The following is a 22,837-nucleotide window of genomic DNA, read 5'->3' as shown; positions in this document are numbered from 1 at the left end:
GAGGGGTTAAGATAATGGTGTGAGACGGAGGAGGAAAACACAACTGTGATAATAAGAGGGATGGAGATAGTGGTGTGAGACGGAGAAGGAAAACACAGCTGTGATAATAAGAGGGGTGGAGATAGTGGTGTGAGACAGAAGAGGAAAACACAGCTGTGATAATAAGAGGGATGGAGATAGTGGTTAGAGACGGAGGAGTAAATCACAGCTTTGATAATAAGTTGAATGAGGTAGTGGTGTATGACGGAGAAGGTAAACACAGCTCTGATGATGAGAGGGAAGGGGGTAGTGGTGTGAGACGGAGGATGAAAGCGGCTGTTATGATGTAAGGGACAGGGGTAGTGGTGTGACACGGAGGAGTAAAACACAGCTGTGATGATAAGAGGCATGGGGTAGTGGTGTCAGACGGAAAAGTAAAACACAGCTGTGATGATGAGAGGGATGGGGGTACGGGTGTAAGACGAAGGAGGGAAACACAGCTGTGATGATGAGAGGGATGTGGTAGTGGTGTGAGACGGAGGAGTAAAACACAGCTGTGATGATGAGAGGGATGGGGTAGTGGTGTGAGACGGAGGAGTAAAATACAGCTGTGATGGTGAGAGGGAGGGGTGAGGGCGGGGGTGAAATAACACACAGCTGTAGGAATAGCGTTCCCCAGAGAGTCCTTAGTATTATCAACACTGCTAGCGAACACGTGTGTTGCTCTCGATACAGTTTTGTTATTCAAAAGACCTTGAACAGGTTCAAACATTTGAGGAGACAGTACATCGTCAGGTCTTTGATTCCAGAGGGAGTTTCTCAACGCCTGGTTCCCTAACCTGCACAGGGACGTCTATATGATCCCCCCGCACCATGTAGACACGGTGCACGTCACAAAACAACACACCCAGGGAGGTGACTTGATCGACGTGCTGAAAACTCAACAACAAATCGACAGTGATAGCACTAAGCGTACAGAGGTCAGTGACGTCGTACACATAGACAGAGCGCTGAAGAAAGTCCACTGCTGCATGAATAAGATCAAGGACAAAGCAGAGAGTCAGAAAGAAGTTTTAATAATAATGACTCAAGGCAAATGTGGCCTTTACGGCGCTGGTTCCCGAAGCCTCTACACTGGGGCAGCCGCCAGGAGCATGAACAGCGACGAGACAGAACCTTTAGTTCTGCAAGAAGACTTAGTTCTGGAGGAAGACTTTGTTGATCTGCTGGTCATTGATCGTAACCGGGGAGTAATGATGGGGGCAATCATACGTCAGACAGAAGAGGACCCTCATGCAGTTCAAGAAGAATTGCGGAAGGCAGCTGATTACCTGCAGCAAGCTGGAGATGTCGTGAAGCGTTGTGTTCTGGGTGACTTGGACCTACCCCAGCCTGCAATCCACCAGGCCATTCTCCTGCCTCACACGACCAGACGCTGTCTAGTGGAGGCACTGCAAAGCATGGACGATGTAAGTATGCAATACCCCCCCTCCTCTACAAACGCACACATACACACACGCACGCACACACACAACTACACAGCCACACACAAACACACGCGCCCACACACACACACACACACACACACACACAGAGTGACACACACACACACACACACAGCTACACACACACACACACACACACACACACACACACACACACACACACACACACACACACACACATAAAGAGAGAGAGAGAGAGAGAGAGAGAGAGAGAGAGAGAGAGAGAGAGAGAGAGAGAGAGAGAGAGAGAGAGAGATAGAGAGAGAGAGAGAGAGAGAGAGAGAGAGAGAGAGAACGTGCGGATAATGTTTAAAGAACACAGAGAGAGAGGGGAAAGAGGGGATAACAATTTCCCCATCAACAGATACTGAGTTTCTCTTTTCCACGCGCACTTTGTTTACCTTGCTGACGAGAACAACACTTTCGGAACACTGAGGTAGCTTCGTTGACGTCAATTTGCGGTACATTTGAAAACGACGTCATTTGAGTTTAAGCGAGTCGTTCAAAACGGGCAGACAGCTTTCTATTACATACGGAAACACTGTGGCGCTTTTGTCCAGAAAAAAAACTCTTCTTTTAGGCCCAGAAGTCAGATGATTCCGTATGTAAGTATAGTTAACTGTCATATTATGCAGCGCGTGTTAAATCGTTCTTTGTTATATCCTCCATTTATTTGCAGTCCGTGTGTGTTGACCTCAGTTGCAGAAGTTGGAGCAGTGTCTGGGCGTGAAGGCAGGGCAAAGGGTCGACAAGTGGTGTCTCTGTCATGATGATATGACAGACGACACCAGACGAGACGCCTGGTGGAACAACTGCTGGGAGGGGGAAAAGGCAGGGGACCCCGCAATGAAGGGAGGTTCCACGTATGAAAAGCTTGTGGCAAGGTAGAGTCATTTTATCGGTAAAATAACCACACACAGAGAAACACAAACGCATGAATACACAGGTGCATACATTATTATTGAGTCTGTCTGTCTGTCTGTCTGTCTGTCTGTCTGTCTGTCTGTCTGTCTCTGTTTCTCTGTCTCTCTCTCAGTCTCTGTCTCTGTTTCTCTCTCTCTCTCTCTCTCTCTCTCTCTCTCTCTCTCTCTCTCTTGTATATTTATGTATGTGACGTTTTGTGTGCTAGCATGTCTTTTTTCGGGCCTCTTTATGTCTTTTTCTTTCCCTATTTCGTTGTGTGTGTGTGTGTGTGTGTGTGTGTGTGTGTGTGTGTGTGTGTGTGTGTGTGTGTGTGTGTGTGTTCACAAGCTTACATAAAGTGTGATATTTATCAATGCAGGTTCGCCGTACCACTGGCAACGGTACAGGTGTACCTTAGTCGCAAGCCGCGACTACAGCTGTGGACCCAGGGCCATTTTGTTCAGGCTGTCGGGGAAGAACATGGCAGACCCATGTCTTGCCTTGCTCTTTTCCCGGAACAGTTTGAAGTCCTGGAGCACACGCCAAACCACGACGACGACGACATTAGGGTCTTCAGGGGCGCGCCCGGGGTAGGGAAATCGATCATTTTAATTCTAAGGGGTTCCTACTGGATGAGGAAGTATCGCCGCACCGTCTTTGTTCTTCAGACGAGTGACGATGGTACAGCTGCCGCCTACCTGGTTAGACATCAGTTGAGCAAAACAGTCGGACAGGGCGCCGGCAGCGTGCAGCTCGTCAACATGGCGGGGGTACGGGACGAGGGTCGATGGACAGAGGGAGGCGAGGAGAAAGTGCAGGCCTGGGTGGAGGAGCTGTGTCAACACGCACAGACTGAGGGGCGCGTGCACATCCTGGCCGATGAGGCCAACGGGTAAGAATGACGCCGTACACTGAATCTAACACTGCCTCCTGTCACTCTTGCGTTGGTCGGTGTGGTCGTGTTCGGTAGAAGATAATCTGATCATTCCGAAAACGTGTTTTTTCACCTTCCTTATATGCAAACTGTCAATAAATGATATAGAGTTTGTGCATAAATAATGGTTCTTAATTATTCCCGTGTAATCAATAAGTTACGACAGTTTATTGGATATAGAATGTGCAGTCAACGACTGTCACTGTGTCGGGTACTGATCAGTGATGTCAACAATCTTTCCCATCAGGCGCCACCCTTTGTTTGTCTGCCATGTTGAACAGATCGCTATATATTTTGCCTGGAGTCTGATGACAGGTAAATCATATTTACCTTACTCTGTTTACGTCGTGTGAGTTTTTACGTCACTCTGTTTACGTCTTATGCACTATTACGTCATTTCATATCTGTGTCTCTGCACTTTTGGTTTTATTTTGTTTCATGGAGAACACACGCCAGAGAATGGAGAGATACAGGCAGCACGATTTACCGTGTGACTTCCTTCTGCAGGGTTACTTCATCAAATCAGTATTCGTAATTTACAGGTGAACACACTGACACACCTGTCTGTTCTGTTACAGTGACGTCATGGCAGAGATCTACAGGTCGTTGAAACAACGGGGTATTGTATACACACTGACACACACCTGTCTGTTCTGTTACAGTGACGTACGTCATCACAGAGATCTACAGGGCGTTAAAACAACGGGGTATTGTATACACACTGACACACCTGTCTCTTCTGTTACAGTGACGTCATCACAGTGATCTACAAGGCGTTGAAACAACGGCACATAACGGTCAGCCTGTGGGCGGCCGGCGTGTTGCTTGAACTACCTGCCGACATGGAGCGTTATGTGCACCACCTGACGCAGCCCCTGAGGTCGCCACCCAGTGTGGTGAGAGAGGTGGAGCAGGCTACTGATATAAAGGGAGGAAAGGTCCCGGCATACACCGCGCCGCCTGTCGCCCCGCCCTCTGACGGGCCCCCCGTGGTGACAGTTGATCATCTCTACAGCTGGCAGGGGGGTGACACACAGGGACATGAGGGTGACTGGCCATGGCGGTGTGAGAGATGCGGGCAGCTGGTGGCCGACTTACTCACCACGCTGCGTGTCGGTCAGTACACCTCTGTCTGTCTGTCTGTCTGTCTGTCTGTCTGTCTGTCTGTCTGTCTGTCTGCCTGTTTGTCTGTCTGTCTGTCTGTCTGCCTGTCTGTCTGTCTGCATGTTTGTCTGTCTGCCTGTCTGTCTGTCTGTCTGTCTGTCTGTCTGTCTGCCTGCCTGCCTGCCTCTCTGTTTGCCTGTCTGTCTGCCTGTCTGTCTGTCTGTCTGTCTGCCTGTCTGTCTGTCTGTCTGTCTGTCTGTCTGTCTGTCTTCATATTTGTCTACGTATCTGTCTCTCTCAGAAAACAAGACGTGTGATTCAGGTGATTGTGCAACATTTTGATGACGTCATTTTATTGATACAATGAGCGAAATGAATGAAGATAATGACGTCATGTTTCTGTGACCTCATTAAGAAATAACGTCACCAGTCTGCCAGAGCGAGGTGTTTGACACTGAATAAAACATTTTTTGTGTGTGTACATATTTGCAGGTGGTTGTCGCGCTGCTGGTGTAGATGTCGTCCCTGTTCACGGGTCGCTGACACCGGTGATGGCGTGGGAGTCAGACATGGGTCGTCGTTGATGTTTGTTTTGTGGTTGTTGCTGCTGCTGGTGGTGTCGTCGTCGTTGTTGCTGCTGCTGCTGGTGGTGAAGTTGTCGTTGATGTTGTTGCCAGAGATGTCATCGTTGTCGTTGTCGTCGTCGTTGCTGTTGCTGATTGTGTTGTCGTCGTTGTCGTTGTCGTTGTTGCTGGGGATGATGGCGTTGTTTTCATCATCGTTGTTGTTGTCGTTGCAGTTGGCGATGATGTATTTCACACCATGGCGATGTGGTGTTGACGGTGTGTGTGATGTTTCAGGTTGCCATGACCACACTCCCCACGGGCAGGGCGGCCTCACCTTCAACGACGTCTTTGTGCTGGGTGACATGAAGTGTGACACAGACACAACGGATGATGACATCTACTCACCAGCACCCTTCATCCGGGGCCTTGAGTCACGCGGTGTCCCCACCCGTAAGGTGGCTCATAACGACACAGCGGCCGTTAGACAACTGGCGGAAATGACGTCTGCTCCCACAGGTGAAGAGAGAGCGGCAGGTAGGGGTCGAGACGAGGCGGTGACGGTGGCCCATCAGGACACAGTGTGGGGCTTGGAGAGACCCGTCGTCGTCTACCTGGAGCCTGGTAGTGTTAGTGGGCATGGTGCTGACAATACCGGCCGCCTGAGATCCATGTCGCGGTCCACGGCCCAGGTGATCTGGGTGAAGACTGTTTTCACATAGACAGCAACACTGAGTGACACCCACATCTCGTCACCGCCACCACCAACACCTGTCTCTCCTTTACCTCCCGGCGACCTCCAACAGCAACAACAACAACAACAACAACAACGACAACGACAACAACAACAACAACAACAACATCAACAACAACGTCCACAACACCTACGACAACAAGTAAAACAGCAATGGACTTATTTGCTTCTTGACTTAAGACAGAACAGTACCTGCCGTCACCCCCTGCCGCTCTCTGACAACGACGACAACATCATCATCGCCTCCACCACAATCACCGCCCACACCGACTCCAACAACAACAATAACTACAACAAAGACTACAACAACTAAAAGCGAGAAGTTTTATTGAGTCTATTCAACTAGAACTTAGCGCAACAGCCCTAGGAACCTGCCGCTCTCTGACAACGACGACAACATCATCATCGTCACCTCCACCACGACATCAACCACCATTATCATCACCACCGACAAAACACCTTGCGTGAAATTTCGTCTTTATAAAACACAGGGAAAATTCATTTAGAACATTGGTTTTCCTTCAAAGTCAAGAGTTTGATGACGTCAAATCTAAACAAGGTCATCAACAAATGACGTCACAAACCTACCATTTCCTTGTTGAGTGGAGAATCTGTGTGTATGGAAAGGGACGTAAACCTGTTTACCTGAGAGAGAGAGAGAGAGAGAGAGAGAGAGAGGGAGAGAGAGAAAAAAAAAGAGAGAGAGAGAAAGAGAGAGAGAAAAAGAAAGAGAGAGAGAGAGAGAGAGAGAGAGAGAGAGAATAAATAAGATAAAATCAATATTTAAGAGCTTTATGATAAAAGCATTTGCTGGTTTTTGAACAACAAAACAAACGATGTAACTGTAACAATTAACGCATAATGTCACAATCATTTGCAATTTAAAAAAAAAGTATCATTTTTGTTTCGACAAAACAAAGAGAGAGAAAGCGAGAGAGAAAGACAGACAGAGATGAGAGAAGACATTCGTGTTCATCTCTCAATGTCTGCCACAGAGAAATGTCGGTTGACATTTTACAGAAATGAGAACACATAACACATCGCAAACAGTGTGAACACTCTGCCACTCATACCAAAGGAAATTCAACCTGAGAATATCACGTTCAGCTAACTATTGTATAGATATCCTGACAGAGCACCTGTAACATACAAACGACTATTGTTTAACTGACCATAATTTGTATAATCTAACATGTAAATAACTTTGCAATTTTTGTAAATTTGATGTTGAGCGATGTATTGACTGTTTCAAACATTTTCTGTCGTGTACAGTTTCCTTTGTGTGAGAAAAAGTAATACATTCTACGTTTGAATTTTAAAAATCTGGTTTGTTAAACTTCGATATGCATATGTGTGTATGTGAGTGTGTGTAAGTGAGTGTGTGTCTGTGTGTGACTGTGTCTGTGTGTCTGTGTGTCTGTCTGTCAAATATAACGTCATCAAAGAAAAACGTTTCATAAAGATCTGTGCTGTGATTTTGTAAGCATCGCTGAGCGCGCACATACACACTCCTCAAGGGGAAAAAATCACATTCAATCGAAAATGAACTGAATGGGTGTGACAAATATCGTGCATAAACTACAGACTGACATTTGGAGTCTCGCGCGAAACATCGCTTCGTCGGAACTAAACAAGGGAGCGTCACAAAATGTAACATGGTGACAGGGTCACAGGCTAATTGCCCCCCGACAACTGCCGCCCATGGGGAAGACATCTGCCCCCAACCCCCCCCCACCCCCATTCTTTTCTGAGCACTCTTCGTGCAAGTTTTTACAACAGTCAATCACCAAGTGTGTGTATCTGAATATATATAGAGAGAGACTGACTAAGAGAAAGATAAAAGGAGACGCGGTCAAATCTTGTTGCCTGAGGTGGGGGGTGATTAATGTGTATGTCACTGTGTCTAATGAGCGACATGTTGATCAATGTGTCTGTATGACTGTGTGCAGACTGTGTGTGTGTGTGTGTGTGTGTGTGTGTGTGTGTGTGTGTGAGTGTGTGTGTGTGTGTGTGTGGGATGGGGACATGAGGTTTACAAGTTACCCTTGCTGTACATCACTGTGTCCTATGAATTAAGTAGATGTGCAACGCCAAGGCACTGCATACCCCAGCGAAAGACAAACCTCTCTCTCTCTCTCTCTCTCTCTCTCTCTCTCTCTCTCTCTCTCTCTCTCTCTCTCTCTCTCTCAAACACACACACACGAACACACACACACACACACACACACACACCCAAGTTACACACGTACACACATACACACTCACTCACACGCACTCACTCACTCTCTAGCACACACACTTCACTGTACACACAAAACACACCCCCATACGCACATATAGACAGACGGACATACACACCTTTACAAACAAACACACATACACACACACATACACTTACGCACAAACACAAACCTACCCACTCTCTCTCTCTCTCTCTCTCTCTCTCTCTTTCTCTCTCTCTTTATCTCTTATACAAACAGACACACACCAACACACACACACACACACACACACACACACACATGTACATACGCACGCATGTACGCACGCACACACCCACAGACACACACACACACACACACACACACATTGACTCACACAAATCTCATACACACAATACACACACTCATACGCACATACACGGTTGGCCTAGTGGTAAGGCGTCCGCCCCGTGATCGGGAGGTCGTGGGTTAGAACCCAGGCCGGGTCATACCTAAGACTTTAAAATTGGCAATCTAGTGGCTGCTCCGCCTGGCGGCTGGCATTATGGGGTTAGTGCATGCTAGGACTGGTTGGTCCGGTGTCAGAATAATGTGACTGGGTGAGACATGAAGCCTGTGCTGCGACTTCTGCCTTTTGTGTGGCGCACGTTATATCTCAAAGCAGCACCGCCCTGATAATTATGGAAACAAACAAACAAATACGCACATAGACAGACGGACACACACACCTTTACAAACAAACACATATACACACTCATACACACACAAACATACACACAAACTCATGCACACACACATTCACACACACACACACACACACACTCCGGTTGGTCCGGTGTCAGAATATTGTGACTGGGTGAGACATGAAGCCTGTGCTGCGACTTCTGTCTTGTGTGTGGCGCACGTTATGTCAAAGCAGCACCGCCCTGATATGGCCCTTCGTGGTCGGCTGGGCGTTAAGCAAACAAACACCCACACACACACACACACACACACACACTGTACATACACACGCACACACACACACACACACACATTGACTGACACAAATCTCATACACACATAACACACACTTATACGCACATAGACCGGCACGGTTGGCCTTGTGGTAAGACGTCCGCCCCGTGATCGGGAGGTCGTGGGTTCGAACCCCGGCCGGGTCATACCTAAGACTTTAAAATTGGCAATCTAGTGGCTGCTCCGCCTGGCGTCTGGCATTATGGGGTTAGTGCTAGGACTGGTTGGTCCGGTGTCAGAATAATGTGACTGGGTGAGACATGAAGCCTGTGCTGCGACTTCTGTCTTGTGTGTGGCGCACGTTATATGTCAAAGCAGCACCGCCCTGATATGGCCCTTCGTGGTCGGCTGGGCGTTGAGCAAACAAACAAACAAATACGCACATAGACAGTCGGACACACACACCTTTACAAACAAACACATATACACACTCATACACACACAAACATACACACAAACTCATGCACACACACATTCACACACACACACACTCTCTCTCTCTCTCAAACACACACACACACACACACACACACACACACACACACACACACACACACACACACTCACTCACACGCACTAGCTCACTCACTCTCTAACAAAAAACGTCATACACACAAAACACACACCCATACGCACATATGGACAGACGGACATACACACCTTTACAAACAAACACACATACATGCACACACATACACTTATGCCCACACACACACTTATACACACACGAGTACAGACTCATGCACGCGTGCGCGCACACACACACACATACACACACACACACACCACACACATACGAGTACAGACTCATGCACGCGTGCGCGCACACACACACACACACACACACACACAAATACACACACACACACACACACACACACACACACACACAGTAACACTAACACATGTGCACAAAATGAACACAAACACACACACTGCGCGAGAGAGAAAGACTACAGGGAGGCATGACGTCATGATGCATTAATTGACGTCAAAGACTTTCGACCGTGACGTATTCTTCTTACGCGAGCTTTATCCATAGACTTGGAAACTACGGAATTTCTACCCGTCCAAAGCGGCCTGGGGTGGCGTTTGCTGAAAAAATGGGGGCGCCTATTTTACCCACCGTATTTTTGTTAGTATGGTCCCCATTTTTGGTGAACTTCCATCTCCAACTGTAGCACGTAGCCGGGCACAACGAATCCTTCTTTATCATGTATTATTCGGTGTGCACATTTCTCAAATCGATTACAGCTTCGCTGGGAGAGATTAAGTGTACAGTTTTAGTGGTAGTAGTAGTGGTTAACTTAAGGAAAATCTATGTATCATTACGCGTTCCGCTTACGGTAACGAAACCGACAACGACGTCTCGGCGAGTGCGTTTAGTTTCACTTTCGTTAACGTAATGGTAGGGAAGACAACTGATGCATAATTCTAAAGAGTACCGTCCCATGTCTTGACTCTTCATTTGGAAAAAGAAGAAAAGTCTTACCCGTAGCAGACGACGCAGCAGAGACGATACAAAGAAAACCAACAACCACAGAACCGGTAAGTGCAATGTTGTTTGTATTGATACATCGTAATGTTTCTTATATATACCGTAAAGTACCTTGTGAGCGTCCACCCCCCCCCCCCCCCCCCCGGTGCACCAATTCCGACCCAAAGTAGGGGGTGGGCGCTTACTAGGTACTACACTCTATGCACGAGCATGAGTTTTCATTGAGAAATGTGATCTTTGATCACTTCGTAATCATATCTTCTTTCTTTTTCCATCGTCAATTGTTTTTCTTGTTCGTATTGTCATTAGAAGAACTTGGGGAGACAAATGTCGTCGCATCCTTTTCTTGTCTGCAGAGGTGCCGCTGTCGGCCGCACTGTGTCTCTGTTTCCCTTGAACAAGGGGTACGTCTTCTGGATATGGGCAGCAGTCTATTTTACTTGGCCAAAGACTGTTTTCGGCAGAAAGAGAGAGAGAGAGAGAGAGAGAGAGAGAGAGAGAGAGAGAGAGAGAGAGAGAGAGAGAGAGAGAGAGAGAGAGAGAGAGAGAGAGAGAGAGAGAGAGAGAGAGAAAGAGTGAGAGAGAGCGAGAGGAGGGGGAGTAGTGTGTGTGTGTGTTTCCATTGGCGTTATTATCCAAATAGTCAAGAGCTGACGGCTTAAATGCAACGGTGTACGATTTGATTCGCGGCATCTTGTAATCATGGACTTGCAGGCGTTTAGATCCAAGGCGTGCAGACACACGTGATAGGGTTTGCAAGAAAGGGAAATCATTCACAAAACTAGCAGATCAAGTGCGGAATTTTTATTTCGCCTGATTTCAATGGTGTAAAGTGGGGGGTGGGCGCTTACAAGGTACTATACCCTATGCACGGTTTTGGACTAAAAGTGGGGGGTGGGCGCTTACTCGATACTGGGCGCGTACAAGGTACTTTACGGTATATAGGCCAAGATAATACGGGAAGCAGCCCTGGGCAATCTGCCAAAGGCCCAGCCTTCCGGCAGTGGTGAAGGCAAGTCTCTCATTGACATAGTCTCTGCATATCCAGGCCAAAACTAAAGATAGTTGCAGCAGAGTTCCCACAACAAACAAGCATAAATGAAACATAGAATTAATGGTTGGACATATTTGTACTCCCAACTGTATTTTGTTTGTTTTTTTGTTACTCTGTTGTATGTTATATTTTGATTCAGTAAAAATGTCGATTGCTAAGTTCACTTTTGTTTTCAAATCTTGTTCAAATTTTGTGTGTGAGTTTGTGTGATTAGAGATGAATTATTCAAAAAACGCAAGGAAAACAAGGTTGGCATTATCCTCCTACATTCGGTAATATTAGGCATGTATGAAGTCTAAAGTTCCGCAACATCTACAGTTTCATATATTTTAATTAAGCACAAGGTCACACGGAAAACCCATTCTTCTTTTTTATGCCAATGGTGACAAGACAACAAGCGACCCTAAACTACCTGTTAGCCGGCCGCACTGCTTGACCTCAGTACCAGAGCGACCGCAAGCAAAGCCCGACTTGATATGGTGATCTTTGATTACTTTTCCTTCACTTATCCAAACATTATTCTCTTCCTGAATTTTTATAAGCCAGACTCCATGGCAAACACCTAGCAATGACCAGGATCAGAAATACATCTCACTTTATACACTTAAGCCAAGTCTGAGTAGTCTGTTATTCTTCTTTCTTGATTGATTGCCTCCCTTTTACCATAAAATTCTCTGATTTCCAAATCTGAGATGCATGCATCAGTTTTAGTGTTATGTCTGCAATAAATTTAGTTTCTGTACATTTATCATAATTATTCCAATAAATTGACTTGCACTAAAGCTAAGTTAGAGAGAGAATTTACTGACAATTAAATCAGATCTAGAGTGAGTTGTTTCAACATAAAAACAAGCATTATAATTGTACAATCACATAGACATGTATACACACTTTGGACTGAACTCTCACTCTGTAATACAATTTCAAACGTTGAATTTAATTACTATTTCTTCAAGCTTTGCCATGCAAAGGGCAATATTTTAACAAGTCTCAAATGTATGTTCTGTTACTCAAAATAATCCCTTTAACTTCAAGTACTATTAATTATAAATTATTTATAACACCTTATACACACATATATGTAGATAACCAATTCTAACTTCATATGACTATAATTTGATTTTCAATTTGTTTCACTTTCAAAGTCAAATAATCATACAGCAAATAGTACACAAACTCATTTCAATTCATGGACAGATCCAGTTATTAATATGTGGTTATTTAGGAATGTAATGGCACTAGAAATAAAATAATTAATGAAGATGTAAGGTCTAGCTCCAGGTGTGTTCAGCTACATTTGGTGGGCGTGACCCCCCCCCCCCCCCACCCCCCCAGTTTGATTTGGGTAGCCCCAACCAATCCTTTTTTTTCCTTCGACCCAAACACTTGACTGACTATTAGGGTTTAACGTCCTCTTAGACCAACTGGTCTATATTGGGACAGGTATTGGTAATACGCTGAAGATATGGTGTGATACTTTTGATTCGAACAAGCCCGCTGTGGCTGTCTTTTTCGACACACCAGCATTGGGTTTGTCTCGTCAAAGTATCGAAATACGATCATGATAATCAGAGACGAGAGATGATGCATGCGTGTCTTCGTGTTTTCCAAGCCCTGAGACTTTCGCTGTGAACGTGGGATCTTTTTCGTGCGCATGTGTGCACACGGGGGTGTTCGGACACTGAAGAGAGTCTGCACAAAGTTTACTCCGAGAAATAAATCTCTCGCCGAACGTGGGGATCGAACCAAACCAAACACTTTTACCCCCCCCCCCCTTATAGAGGATGAGTGAGTGGCCAGCAGCAAATAAAGATGTACATTCCAACAGATCACTGAAAGTGACGCAAGGCTGCCTAAATGGCAGGTAAAAATAGTTATACACGTTAAAAATACACTCAAGCAAAATATGTGAGAGTACGTGGGAGTTTCAGCCCATGAATGTAGAAGAAGAAGATTGGACCTTTTGTAAGGACGGGTCCTGAGGCAAATCCACACAGCCCAAATATTTGACAGTTCAGTGTCTTTGAAAAAGTTATGGTTGAAGAACAAGATTTTCAGTGAAGAGTGGAGAGTCCCATGTGACTGCCTGGCTGGTGATGATGGTTGTTTAGTGGCCGCTTGGTACCGAGGTATGAGCAGACAAGAAGACCCTCTGCCTGCAAACTACAAATACAAATTACAACACAGCAGTACCCCTGTCAGAGATCCATGTGCACACCTACTAATGCATAATGAAGAATAGCATGTACTAAAGTAATTTGCGAAAGCAAGTACAGCTGTACAGGCTGATGAAGCAAAGTAGCACTAGCAGTTACTTCAAGAAAGTCACTGTCCTGCAAGATATGTCAAAAGCCGGTATATACCACACAAACAAATTATGTTCAGTGTCAGTATGAGTGACCATCAGATATGTATTTATACACAAGTGACAAGAGCATACAATTTTACAAATGATCAATAAATGGAGGTCAGCTGGGTTCTTACCTGGCTTTATTTTTTACGCAGGTTCACTTGATAAGACATATGCTTGTTTGGAATCAGTAGCGAAATAAGAAACAGGCCGCAGCCAGTATGAAACGTTTAAAGCGCGCCCCAGTTGGGTGCTTCTTTTTTTGTGTGTCAATTTTACAGACGACAGAAATGTCTGAATGTGCAGCATCTATTTGGTTTAACCAAATTTAACTCAATAAAGTACCACTGAAAAAGTTGCTTTTGCATTTGACTGACTATTAGGGTTTAACGTCCTCTTAGACCAACTGGTCTATATTGGGACAGGTGTTGGTAATACGCTGAAAATATGGTGTGATACTTTGATTCGAACAAGCCCGCTGTGGCTGTCTTCTTCGACACACCAGCATTGGGTTTGTCTTGTCAAAGTATTGAAATACGATCATGATAATCAGAGATGAAAGATCATGCAAGCGTGTCTTCGTGTTTTCCAAGCCCTGAGACTTTTGCTGTGAACTTGGGATCTTTTTCGGGGGTGTTCGGACACCAAAGAGAGTCTGCACAAAGTTGAATCCGAGAAATAAATCTCTTACCGAACGTGGGGATCGAACCCACGCTGATAGCGACCAACTGGCTACAAAGCCAGCACGCTACCAACTTAGCTACGTCCCCGCCAATTGCATTTGACCAGATACTTGTAGTTGCAAACCGGGTTATCCACCATATTTTGAACTCCCACCAGGCGACCGGGCAGTAGATTTGGCCATCTCTAAGCAGTGAAATCATGTTAATAATTTAAAGCCTTCTACAGGGTCAATTTGTTTAGATGCTTGGCCATTTGGATGCCAAACACCATGTGACACAAGATCAATGCAATGAGCATTTCTTCTACTTGAGAGCTACACAGACAATTAGTAGAGATACTCCTCCAGTGTTGGTGGATTCAGTCCAAAGAACTGTGATGTCTCACTGCCATGTAGGCAAGTATGACAGTTGGACAACAAAACTCCAACCAGGTAGAGTTTCCCTACAGGGGACAAGAACAGCTTCAAATTTTTTTTGAAATCCAAAAATGCCCACAGCCTAACAATTTTTGAAAATTCCCATTCAACAGAGTTTCTCACCCTGCTCATTTCTGTGTTGAAGGCCTGTTGCTCTTCTGTGATCTGTCCACGGTACGGCCTCATCAAGTTAGGGGTCAAGGGGTAGGCTCGGTCCCCATACAGGTACATTTCATCTCCTGCTGGAGTGACCATGTGCTGCTGCATGTGTTCAAGAATGCCACTACCATTCAGCAAAGCTGCGTCATGTCGTCGACCAACCAAGGGCCCAAAAACATTTGCCACAAGGCCATTTGGTGTCACGACACACTGAAACTTTAGAGAGTGCACCCTCTTATGGCCATTGTACACTTCTTGTTGCAAATGGCCTGGGCGACACATTGATCGTATTGTGCCGTCAACCATCCCCCAACAAAACTCCAGAGGAGCCCCCTTGGCATGTATAGCTGCACAGTACCGTTCCAGTTGGGGCACTGTCAGCCATGGCTGATTGAGGTTTGTTAGTTTGTCAGAAAACTGATCATAGATGAAGTCGATACCTACCTTGAACAGCACACACAACTCCGGCTTGGGACGATGAAACATCTGCGAAAGGTCAGCAAACCGGCATGGGTAAGCCAACCTCCGCAGACAGATGCAGAGCACCTCCAATCCTGAAAAAAATCATAAATTCAAATGAGCCTGGTGAGTGTGTATGCGAATGTGTGTGGAGAGGCATATTCTCATACAGTCTTCAAGTTCAAAATAATAACACTGCAAAAGTTTTCTCACGCGCCTTAAAATATCCAGCCCGACATGCTTATCATCAGTTTGATTTTCTATTTATCAGGTTTGACACAGTTACTGGCTATACTGCACACACAAAAACAGTTACCCGACAAGATTCAAGAACAAAATAAAAATCTTTTTTTTTTTGAAGGGGGGGGGGGGGGGGGGACACCACGCAGACAAAATCAATAAAAACAAAAAAAAGTTAAAACAAATAAGTCCTTTGCACATCAAAAGTAACTTCCCTTGAACTTGGATTCACGTAACAATGGCGGCCACTTCGTCAACTTGTAAAAAAAATATTCATTTATTTTTTTAAACTAATATGAATAAATTATCAGTATCAACGCATCTTTATTTATCCTGTTACCATATTTCAAAAATAATTTCACTCAACTCCACAGACTAAGTCAGTAAGTGGCACAACCAATTCACTATTATTTCTCTATTGTCTAAATAGAGTACTGTGTCGACCAAAGGGGCTAAAGTTAGTCAGGTACATTTTGTGATTCAAGTTCAAAATACATAGTTCAAATTTTAGATTTTAAGCAATCCCAAAATAAATTATGCCCCAACTCAACGCTCCGCTTTAATCTTTTACGAAACCTGAAATAGTAAAAACAACTCACTGAATATTCACAGTAAATGCAAACTTCATGACTTTGCGAATCAAATCATGGAGGAGGATCATTAAACTATCATTCTGACTGAAATACAACTCAACTTCACAGCAACCAGGGTAAAAAAATAAATCCTCACCACTGGCCTTGGTTCCTTGATTGTTCATTCCATTAGGCGCCTGCATAGTCCTCTGCATTCCCAGAAGGGCGCACAGTCTCCGAATCTCTTCCGCGCTGAAGCGAAATAAGTCCTCACATTCGATGGCTGTGAAGTGATCGAGGGCGAACTGACCCTCATAGGCCCTTCTTTCTGGCTGTTGAAATGTAGGTTAAACTTAGTGAAATCATGGATCACTTGTACACTTTATTCAATTAATTAGCCTGAAAATTCTGCTGAAGCTACTCAAATCAATACTGGGTAACAGAGGGAAAGTTAAACTCCAACATTTTAACTCGCCAGCTGGGCGAGTAACTTCAAGAAAGTCACTAACCTGGCAGAAATTTCGCCGCCCCGATACATACCAGTTACCACAATTGATCTGCAGTAGCGTTAAAACCCTTTTGGTTGCATTTGACCAGAATTTTAATTGGCCAGCCAGGTGAGTTGCGAGCCTGTTTTTACTAGCCAAGCGGATTGTTTACTCGCCCCTGCATAACAAATGACCCTTACAGGTTGAACTTGAAGCATGTTGGATAAATAGTTTCAACTGTGCATCTCAAAAAGCACCAGTTGACAGTATTCTGATATAAATACTGTGTATGTTTTAGAACACAGAAGTTTCCTTGTACTGAAGTAATTTGATCCTAGAAATAATAAAACTAGAACCAAGGTGCCTTGTGCTTAAAAGTCTGATAGAACCAGTAAGTGTAACATCCTTCTTGAAAGTACATGTATTGCTATCAAATTAAAATGACACAAGAACACAAACTGACAGTGACACAGACTCTGTGACAGAGAGTGGACTTAATAATAATATTCATGCTTTGATGAAACTAAAACTCTTGACTGCAGATTTGGTCATCAGTTTCCATTTGATTTTGATTCTTGAACAGTAATAGTTAAAACTCTATGTTTATAAACCATTAAATGTAAGTAACAAAGTCACACGGAAACCAAATCTAGGTGTAAGTGTTAGATCTACCCAATATCACTATCAGTATCACTGTTGATTCAGACAAGATCACTATCATGACTATGAAATCTAACAAAAAAAATTTAATTTTTTACATGAACAACATTTAAAACCTAACCATAACCAATCCAAAGTAACCTCACCGGCCATAACCAAAATATACGCCTGTTCCTGACAATTATATTTCAGCGGAACCTTTAATGCCTTTAGAAGCTAGACCTAAGCTTTGACTCGTTTGCTAACCTGATCAAGCAGTGAGAAGACAACAAAATCATATTCTGCGTCATCCTCGTCCCACGCCGCAAGTTCAAGTTGGTCCCTGGCATCCATGAAGATCGATCTTAAAACAAAACATAAACAGCGAGAGGATTGGAACATTTGCAACTTTTCACTGCATAACTCATCTTCCAGACAGTAAGCGAAATCGAAATCGAAAAGGGTGAATCGAAAAACTGAACACAACTCAAAAGCGGCCATTTTTTGTGTGTTTGAAATGTGAAAAAGCTTGCTCTGTTCAACGCTTAAATTACAGCATCAAACCAGGATTATATCACACATTAAACTGACATTTGTACCATTAAGTGGTTTAGGAACATACTAGTTATAAATAATCGTGTAAATAAACAAGCGTTCGCTCAGTTTTTACATACCTTTTGGGGCTCGTTATTTTCGTCGATTCAACCACAGCTCGTTAGCGGATCGAAGGAAGCATCCGTAAACTTTGACCCCTAACCTTTGAACTGCGCACACATCGCTGACGTCAACACATAAAAAAGTACCGATAACCACTAGCACTACCACTGGCACTGTACACTTAATCAGTCTAATGTGCTGTGTTGTGTGTTGTGTTCAGAGGGGGAGGGGTGTGGCTGAAGAAGATAAAGTACACACGTTACCCGCTGTTCATCACTGTTTGGTATGAATGATGTGTTGTGTTGTGTGATGTGTGCAGAGTGGGGGGTTGGGGGGAGGAGGAAGAGGAGGTACACGAGTTATCCCCACTTTTCATTATTGTGTCGTTTGATTGTTATGTTGTGTTGTGTGATGTGTGCAGAGTGGGAGGGAGCAAGAAGAGGAGGTACACAAGTTACCCCTGCTGTTAATCACTGTGTCGTATGATTGTCGTGTTGTGTTGATTAATGTGGGTAGAGTGGGGGGGGGGGGGGGGGGGGGGCAGAGGAGGTACACAAGGTATCCCTGCTTTTTATCACTGTGTAGTATGATTAATGAGTTGTGTTGTGTGATGTGTGTAGTGTAGGGGGGGGGGGGAGAGAAGGAAGAAGAACAGTTACCCCCCACTGTTCGTCACTGTGTCGCATGTTTGATGTGTCGTGTTGTAAGAAGTGTGCATACTTTCGGCGGTGGGGGGAGTAGGGGGGGGGGGGGGGGGTGGGGAGAGAAAAAAAAGTTACCCCCATTGCCCATCACAGTGTCGTAACATTAAGGTGTTGTGTTGCATAAAGAGTGCATAGTTCAGGGGGGGGGGGGGGGTACACAAGTTACCCCAGCTCTTCATTACTGTGTCGTACGATCAATGTATTGTGTTGTGTGCTGTGTGGAATGTGTGTGTGTGCTTGTGTGGGGGGGGGGGGGGGCATGAGCTACACAAGTTACCCTTGCTGTTCATCACTCTGTCGTATGAATGATGTGATGTGTTGTGTGATGTGTTCAGTGGGGGTGGAGGGGGGGGGGTGAAGAAGATAAAGTACACACGATACCCCCACTGTTCATCACTGCTTGGTGTGAATGATGTGTTGTGTTGTGTGATGTGTGCAGTGTGGGGGGAGGAAAAAGACGATATTAACAAGTTACCCCCACTGTTCATTTTTGTGTCGTATGATTGATGTGTCGTGTTGGGTGGTGTGTGCAGAGTAGGGGGTGGGGGGGGAGGAAGAGGAGGGACACGAGTTATCCCCACTGTTCATTACTGTGTCGTTTGATTGTTGTGTTGTGTTGATTAATGTGTGTAGAAAAGGGGGGGGGGGGTGGGAGAGAAGGAAGAAGGCCAGTTACCCCCCACTGTTCGTCACTGTGTCGCATGTTTGATGTGTTGTGTTGTAAGAAGTGTGCATACTTTGGGCGGCTGGAGGAGAAAAAAAAGTGACCCCCATTGTTCATCACAGTGTCGTTAAATAATGTGTTGTGTTGCATAAAGAGTGCATAGTTGGGGGGGGGGGGGGGGTACACAAGTTACCCCTGCTGTTAGTCACTGTGTCGTATGATGGATTTGTTGTGTTGTTTAATGTGTGCAGTGTGGGGGAGGTGGAAGGTAGAAGAGGAGGTACACAAGCTACCCCCGCTGTTCATCACTGTATCGAATGTTGTGCGATGTGTGCAGAGTGGGTGGGTGGGATGGGGGGGCGGGTAGAATGAAGAAGCGGAGGTACACAAGTTACCCCCGCTGTTCATCACTGTATCGAGTGATGTGTGCAGAGTGGGTGGGTGGGATGAATTAAGGACCGCCTTCAGTGTATTCAATTCAACGCTTCAGTTCTCAACAGTGATGACATTCATTGTCTCATTGGTTGTTGTATGTTGGTGATCACATGGAGTTGTGGTCACATGCTTCATTATGAATTCATTTATCATATGGAGTTTTTGGAGTTTTTCTATGTTTCATTATGAATTCATTTATCATATGAATTTTTGTTTAGTTTTTCTTAGTTGTATTATGAATTCATTGATCATTTTGAGTTTTTTGGTGTTGTTCTATGTTTTATTATACATTTATTGATCATAGAATTATGGAGTTTTGTTTTTGTTTGTTTTATGTTTTATTATGAATTCATTTAGAGATGAAATTCAAAGTCTCATGGGTTGTTTCAGGTTGAGGATCATATGAAGTTTTGAAAGTTTTTCAGTTTTGTTTATGAATTCAAAGACTAAAACTGAGAGAAGAATTCTGAAAGAACTGCTTTAAGAATTGCTTTGGCAATTTTCCGACTTTTTATATTACCCCCTAACTTCTTCTGTCATAAGTTTATTAATATAAATGTGCCCCCAATACAACATGCGGTGTATTATCTTTTGCTGGAGGGCATAGGTCACAGCCTACTATGCCTGTTTCGTGATTAGCGGCGTGTCATGGATAGTGGCATAAAAAGGTCAGGTAAAACAGCTTGCGGTTTTCCCACAAAACAATACACCCAGTTACATTTCTTCCAGGGCGTGACCAAAAACCGACAGTGTCTATATCTCAGTTGACTGTCGTATCTGACAATCGGTCTAGAGGCTGCGTGGAACACACTGAGGTAAGTGTCTATATCTCAGTTGACTGTCGTGTCTGACAAACGGTTTAGAGGCTGCGTGGAACACACTGAGGTAAGTGTCTATATCTCAGTTGACTGTCGTATCTGACAAACGGTTTAGAGGCTGCGTGGAACACACTGAGGTAAGTGTCTATATCTCAGTTGACTGTCGTGTCTGACAATCGGTCTAGAGGCTGCGTGGAACACACTGAGGTAAGTGTCTATATCTCAGTTGACTGTCGTGTCTGACAAACGGTCTAGAGGCTGCGTGGAACACACTGAGGTAAGTGTCTATATCTCAGTTGACTGTCGTGTCTGACAATCGGTCTAGAGGCTGCGTGGAACACATGCACTGAGGTAAGTGTCCATATCTCAGTTGACTGTCGTGTCTGACAATCGGTCTAGAGGCTGCGTGGAACACACTGAGGTGAGTGTCTATATCTCAGTTGACTGTCGTGTCTGACAATCGGCCTAAAGACTGCGTGGAACACACTGAGGTAAGTGTCTATATCTCAGTTGACTGTCGTGTCTGACAATCGGCCTAGAGACTGCGTGGTACACACTGAGGTAAGTGTCTATATCTCAGTTGACTGTCGTGTCTGACAATCGGTCTAGAGGCTGCGTGGAACACACTGAGGTACATGTCTATATCTCAGTTGACTGTCGTGTCTGACAATCGGTTTAGAGGCTGCGTGGAACACACTGAGGTAAGTGTCTATATCTCAGTTGACTGTCGTGTCTGACAAACGGTCTAGAGGCTGCGTGGAACACACTGAAGTAAGTGTCTATATCTCAGTTGACTGTCGTGTCTAACAATCGGTCTAGAGGCTGCGTGGAACACACTGAGGTAAGTGTCTATATCTCAGTTGACTGTCGTGTCTGACAAACGGTTTAGAGGCTGCGTGGAACACACTGAGGTAAGTAAGTGTCTATATCTCAGTTGACTGTCGTGTCTGACAAACGGTTTAGAGGCTGCGTGGAACACACTGAGGTAAGTGTCTATATCTCAGTTGACTGTCGTGTCTGACAAACGGTTTAGAGGCTGCGTGGAACACACTGAGGTAAGTGTCTATATCTCAGTTGACTGTCGTGTCTGACAATCGGTCTAGAGGCTGCGTGGAACACACTGAGGTAAGTGTCTGTATCTCAGTTGACTGTCGTGTCTGACAATCGGTTTAGAGACTGCGTGGAACACACTGAGGTAAGTGTCTATATCTCAGTTGACTGTCGTGTCTGACAATCGGCCTAGAGACTGGAACACACTGAGGTAAGGGTCTATATCTCAGTTGACTGTCGTGTCTGACAATCGGCCTAGAGACTGCGTGGAACACACTGAGGTAAGGGTCTATATCTCAGTTGACTGTCGTGTCTGACAATCGGTCTAGAGGCTGCGTGGAACACACTGAGGTAAGTGTCTATATCACAGTTGACTGTCGTGTCTGACAATCGGTCTAGAGGCTACGTGGAACACACTGAGGTAAGTGTCTATATCTCAGTTGATTGTCGTGTCTGACAATCGGTCTAGTGGCTGCGTGGAACACACTGAGGTAAGTGTCTATATCTCAGTTGACTGTCGTGTCTGACAATCGGTCTAGAGGCTGCGTGGAACACACTTCTGAGGTAAGTGTCTATATCTCAGTTGACTGTCGTGTCTGACAATCGGTCTAGAGGCTGCGTGGAACACACTGAGGTAAGTGTCTATATCTCAGTTGACTGTCGTGTCTGACAAACGGTCTAGAGGCTGCGTGGAACACACTGAGGTAAGTGTCTATATCTCAGTTGACTGTCGTGTCTGACAATCGGTCTAGAGGCTGCGTGGAACACACTGAGGTAAGTGTCTATATCTCAGTTGACTGTCGTGTCTGACAAACGGTCTAGAGGCTGCGTGGAACACACTGAGGTAAGTGTCTATATCTCAGTTGACTGTCGTGTCTGACAATCGGTCTAGAGGCTGCGTGGAACACACTTCTGAGGTAAGTGTCTATATCTCAGTTGACTGTCGTGTCTGACAATCGGTCTAGAGGCT

General features: G+C 45.0%; 4 protein-coding genes across 11 annotated transcripts in view; 2 read left to right on the top strand and 2 right to left on the bottom strand.

Moving 5' to 3' along the window:
• The window catches only part of LOC138950247 (uncharacterized), a 796,434-nt gene extending 789,645 nt beyond the window's left edge, over window positions 1–6,789 (top strand). For all 3 annotated transcript variants that reach the window (XM_070321981.1, XM_070321978.1, XM_070321980.1), the window contains 5 exons: window positions 789–1,448; window positions 2,184–2,368; window positions 2,767–3,279; window positions 4,070–4,437; window positions 5,286–6,789. In XM_070321981.1, the coding sequence (XP_070178082.1) occupies window positions 789–1,448; window positions 2,184–2,368; window positions 2,767–3,279; window positions 4,070–4,437; window positions 5,286–5,710 (2,151 nt within the window). In that variant the 3' untranslated portion in view covers window positions 5,711–6,789. The remainder of the gene's footprint in view (window positions 1–788; window positions 1,449–2,183; window positions 2,369–2,766; window positions 3,280–4,069; window positions 4,438–5,285) is intronic.
• Window positions 6,790–12,449: 5,660 nt separating this feature from the next.
• On the bottom strand, window positions 12,450–18,387 carry LOC138950253 (uncharacterized). 3 transcript variants are annotated; one of them, XM_070321988.1, is made up of 5 exons: window positions 18,214–18,387; window positions 17,807–17,903; window positions 16,570–16,744; window positions 15,586–15,695; window positions 12,450–13,696 (listed from the first exon to the last, which is right to left on the bottom strand). In XM_070321988.1, exons 2-5 carry the CDS (start codon window positions 17,891–17,893, stop codon window positions 12,938–12,940), a joined length of 1,131 nt encoding a protein of 376 aa, XP_070178089.1. In that variant the 5' UTR covers window positions 17,894–17,903; window positions 18,214–18,387; the 3' UTR covers window positions 12,450–12,937. The 3 variants fall into 3 exon arrangements, with proteins under 3 accessions (XP_070178089.1, XP_070178091.1, XP_070178090.1); XM_070321990.1 differs by lacking the exon at window positions 15,586–15,695; XM_070321989.1 differs by lacking the exon at window positions 12,450–13,696 and having other exon boundaries at window positions 14,311–15,695.
• Window positions 18,388–22,688: 4,301 nt separating this feature from the next.
• LOC138950259 (uncharacterized) overlaps window positions 22,689–22,837 on the top strand; it is an 8,974-nt gene continuing 8,825 nt past the window's right edge. For 2 of the 4 annotated variants that reach the window (XR_011450575.1, XM_070322004.1), the window contains exon 1: window positions 22,713–22,784. The gene's annotated coding sequence lies outside the window, so the exon portion shown is untranslated. The other 2 variants (XM_070322006.1, XM_070322005.1) reach the window with 2 other exon arrangements.
• Window positions 22,829–22,837, bottom strand: part of LOC138949822 (clustered-asparagine-rich protein-like) — a 543-nt gene continuing 534 nt past the window's right edge. The window contains exon 1 of the mRNA XM_070321599.1: window positions 22,829–22,837. This exon is cut by the window's right edge and continues 534 nt beyond it. Coding sequence (XP_070177700.1) covers window positions 22,829–22,837 — 9 coding nt within the window.

This window comes from Littorina saxatilis, linkage group LG16 (assembly GCF_037325665.1).
Source record: "Littorina saxatilis isolate snail1 linkage group LG16, US_GU_Lsax_2.0, whole genome shotgun sequence".
Classification (NCBI taxonomy): domain Eukaryota; kingdom Metazoa; phylum Mollusca; class Gastropoda; order Littorinimorpha; family Littorinidae; genus Littorina; species Littorina saxatilis.
Note: the sequence above shows the minus strand (reverse complement) of the source record. Positions and strands in the feature narration are given on the sequence as shown.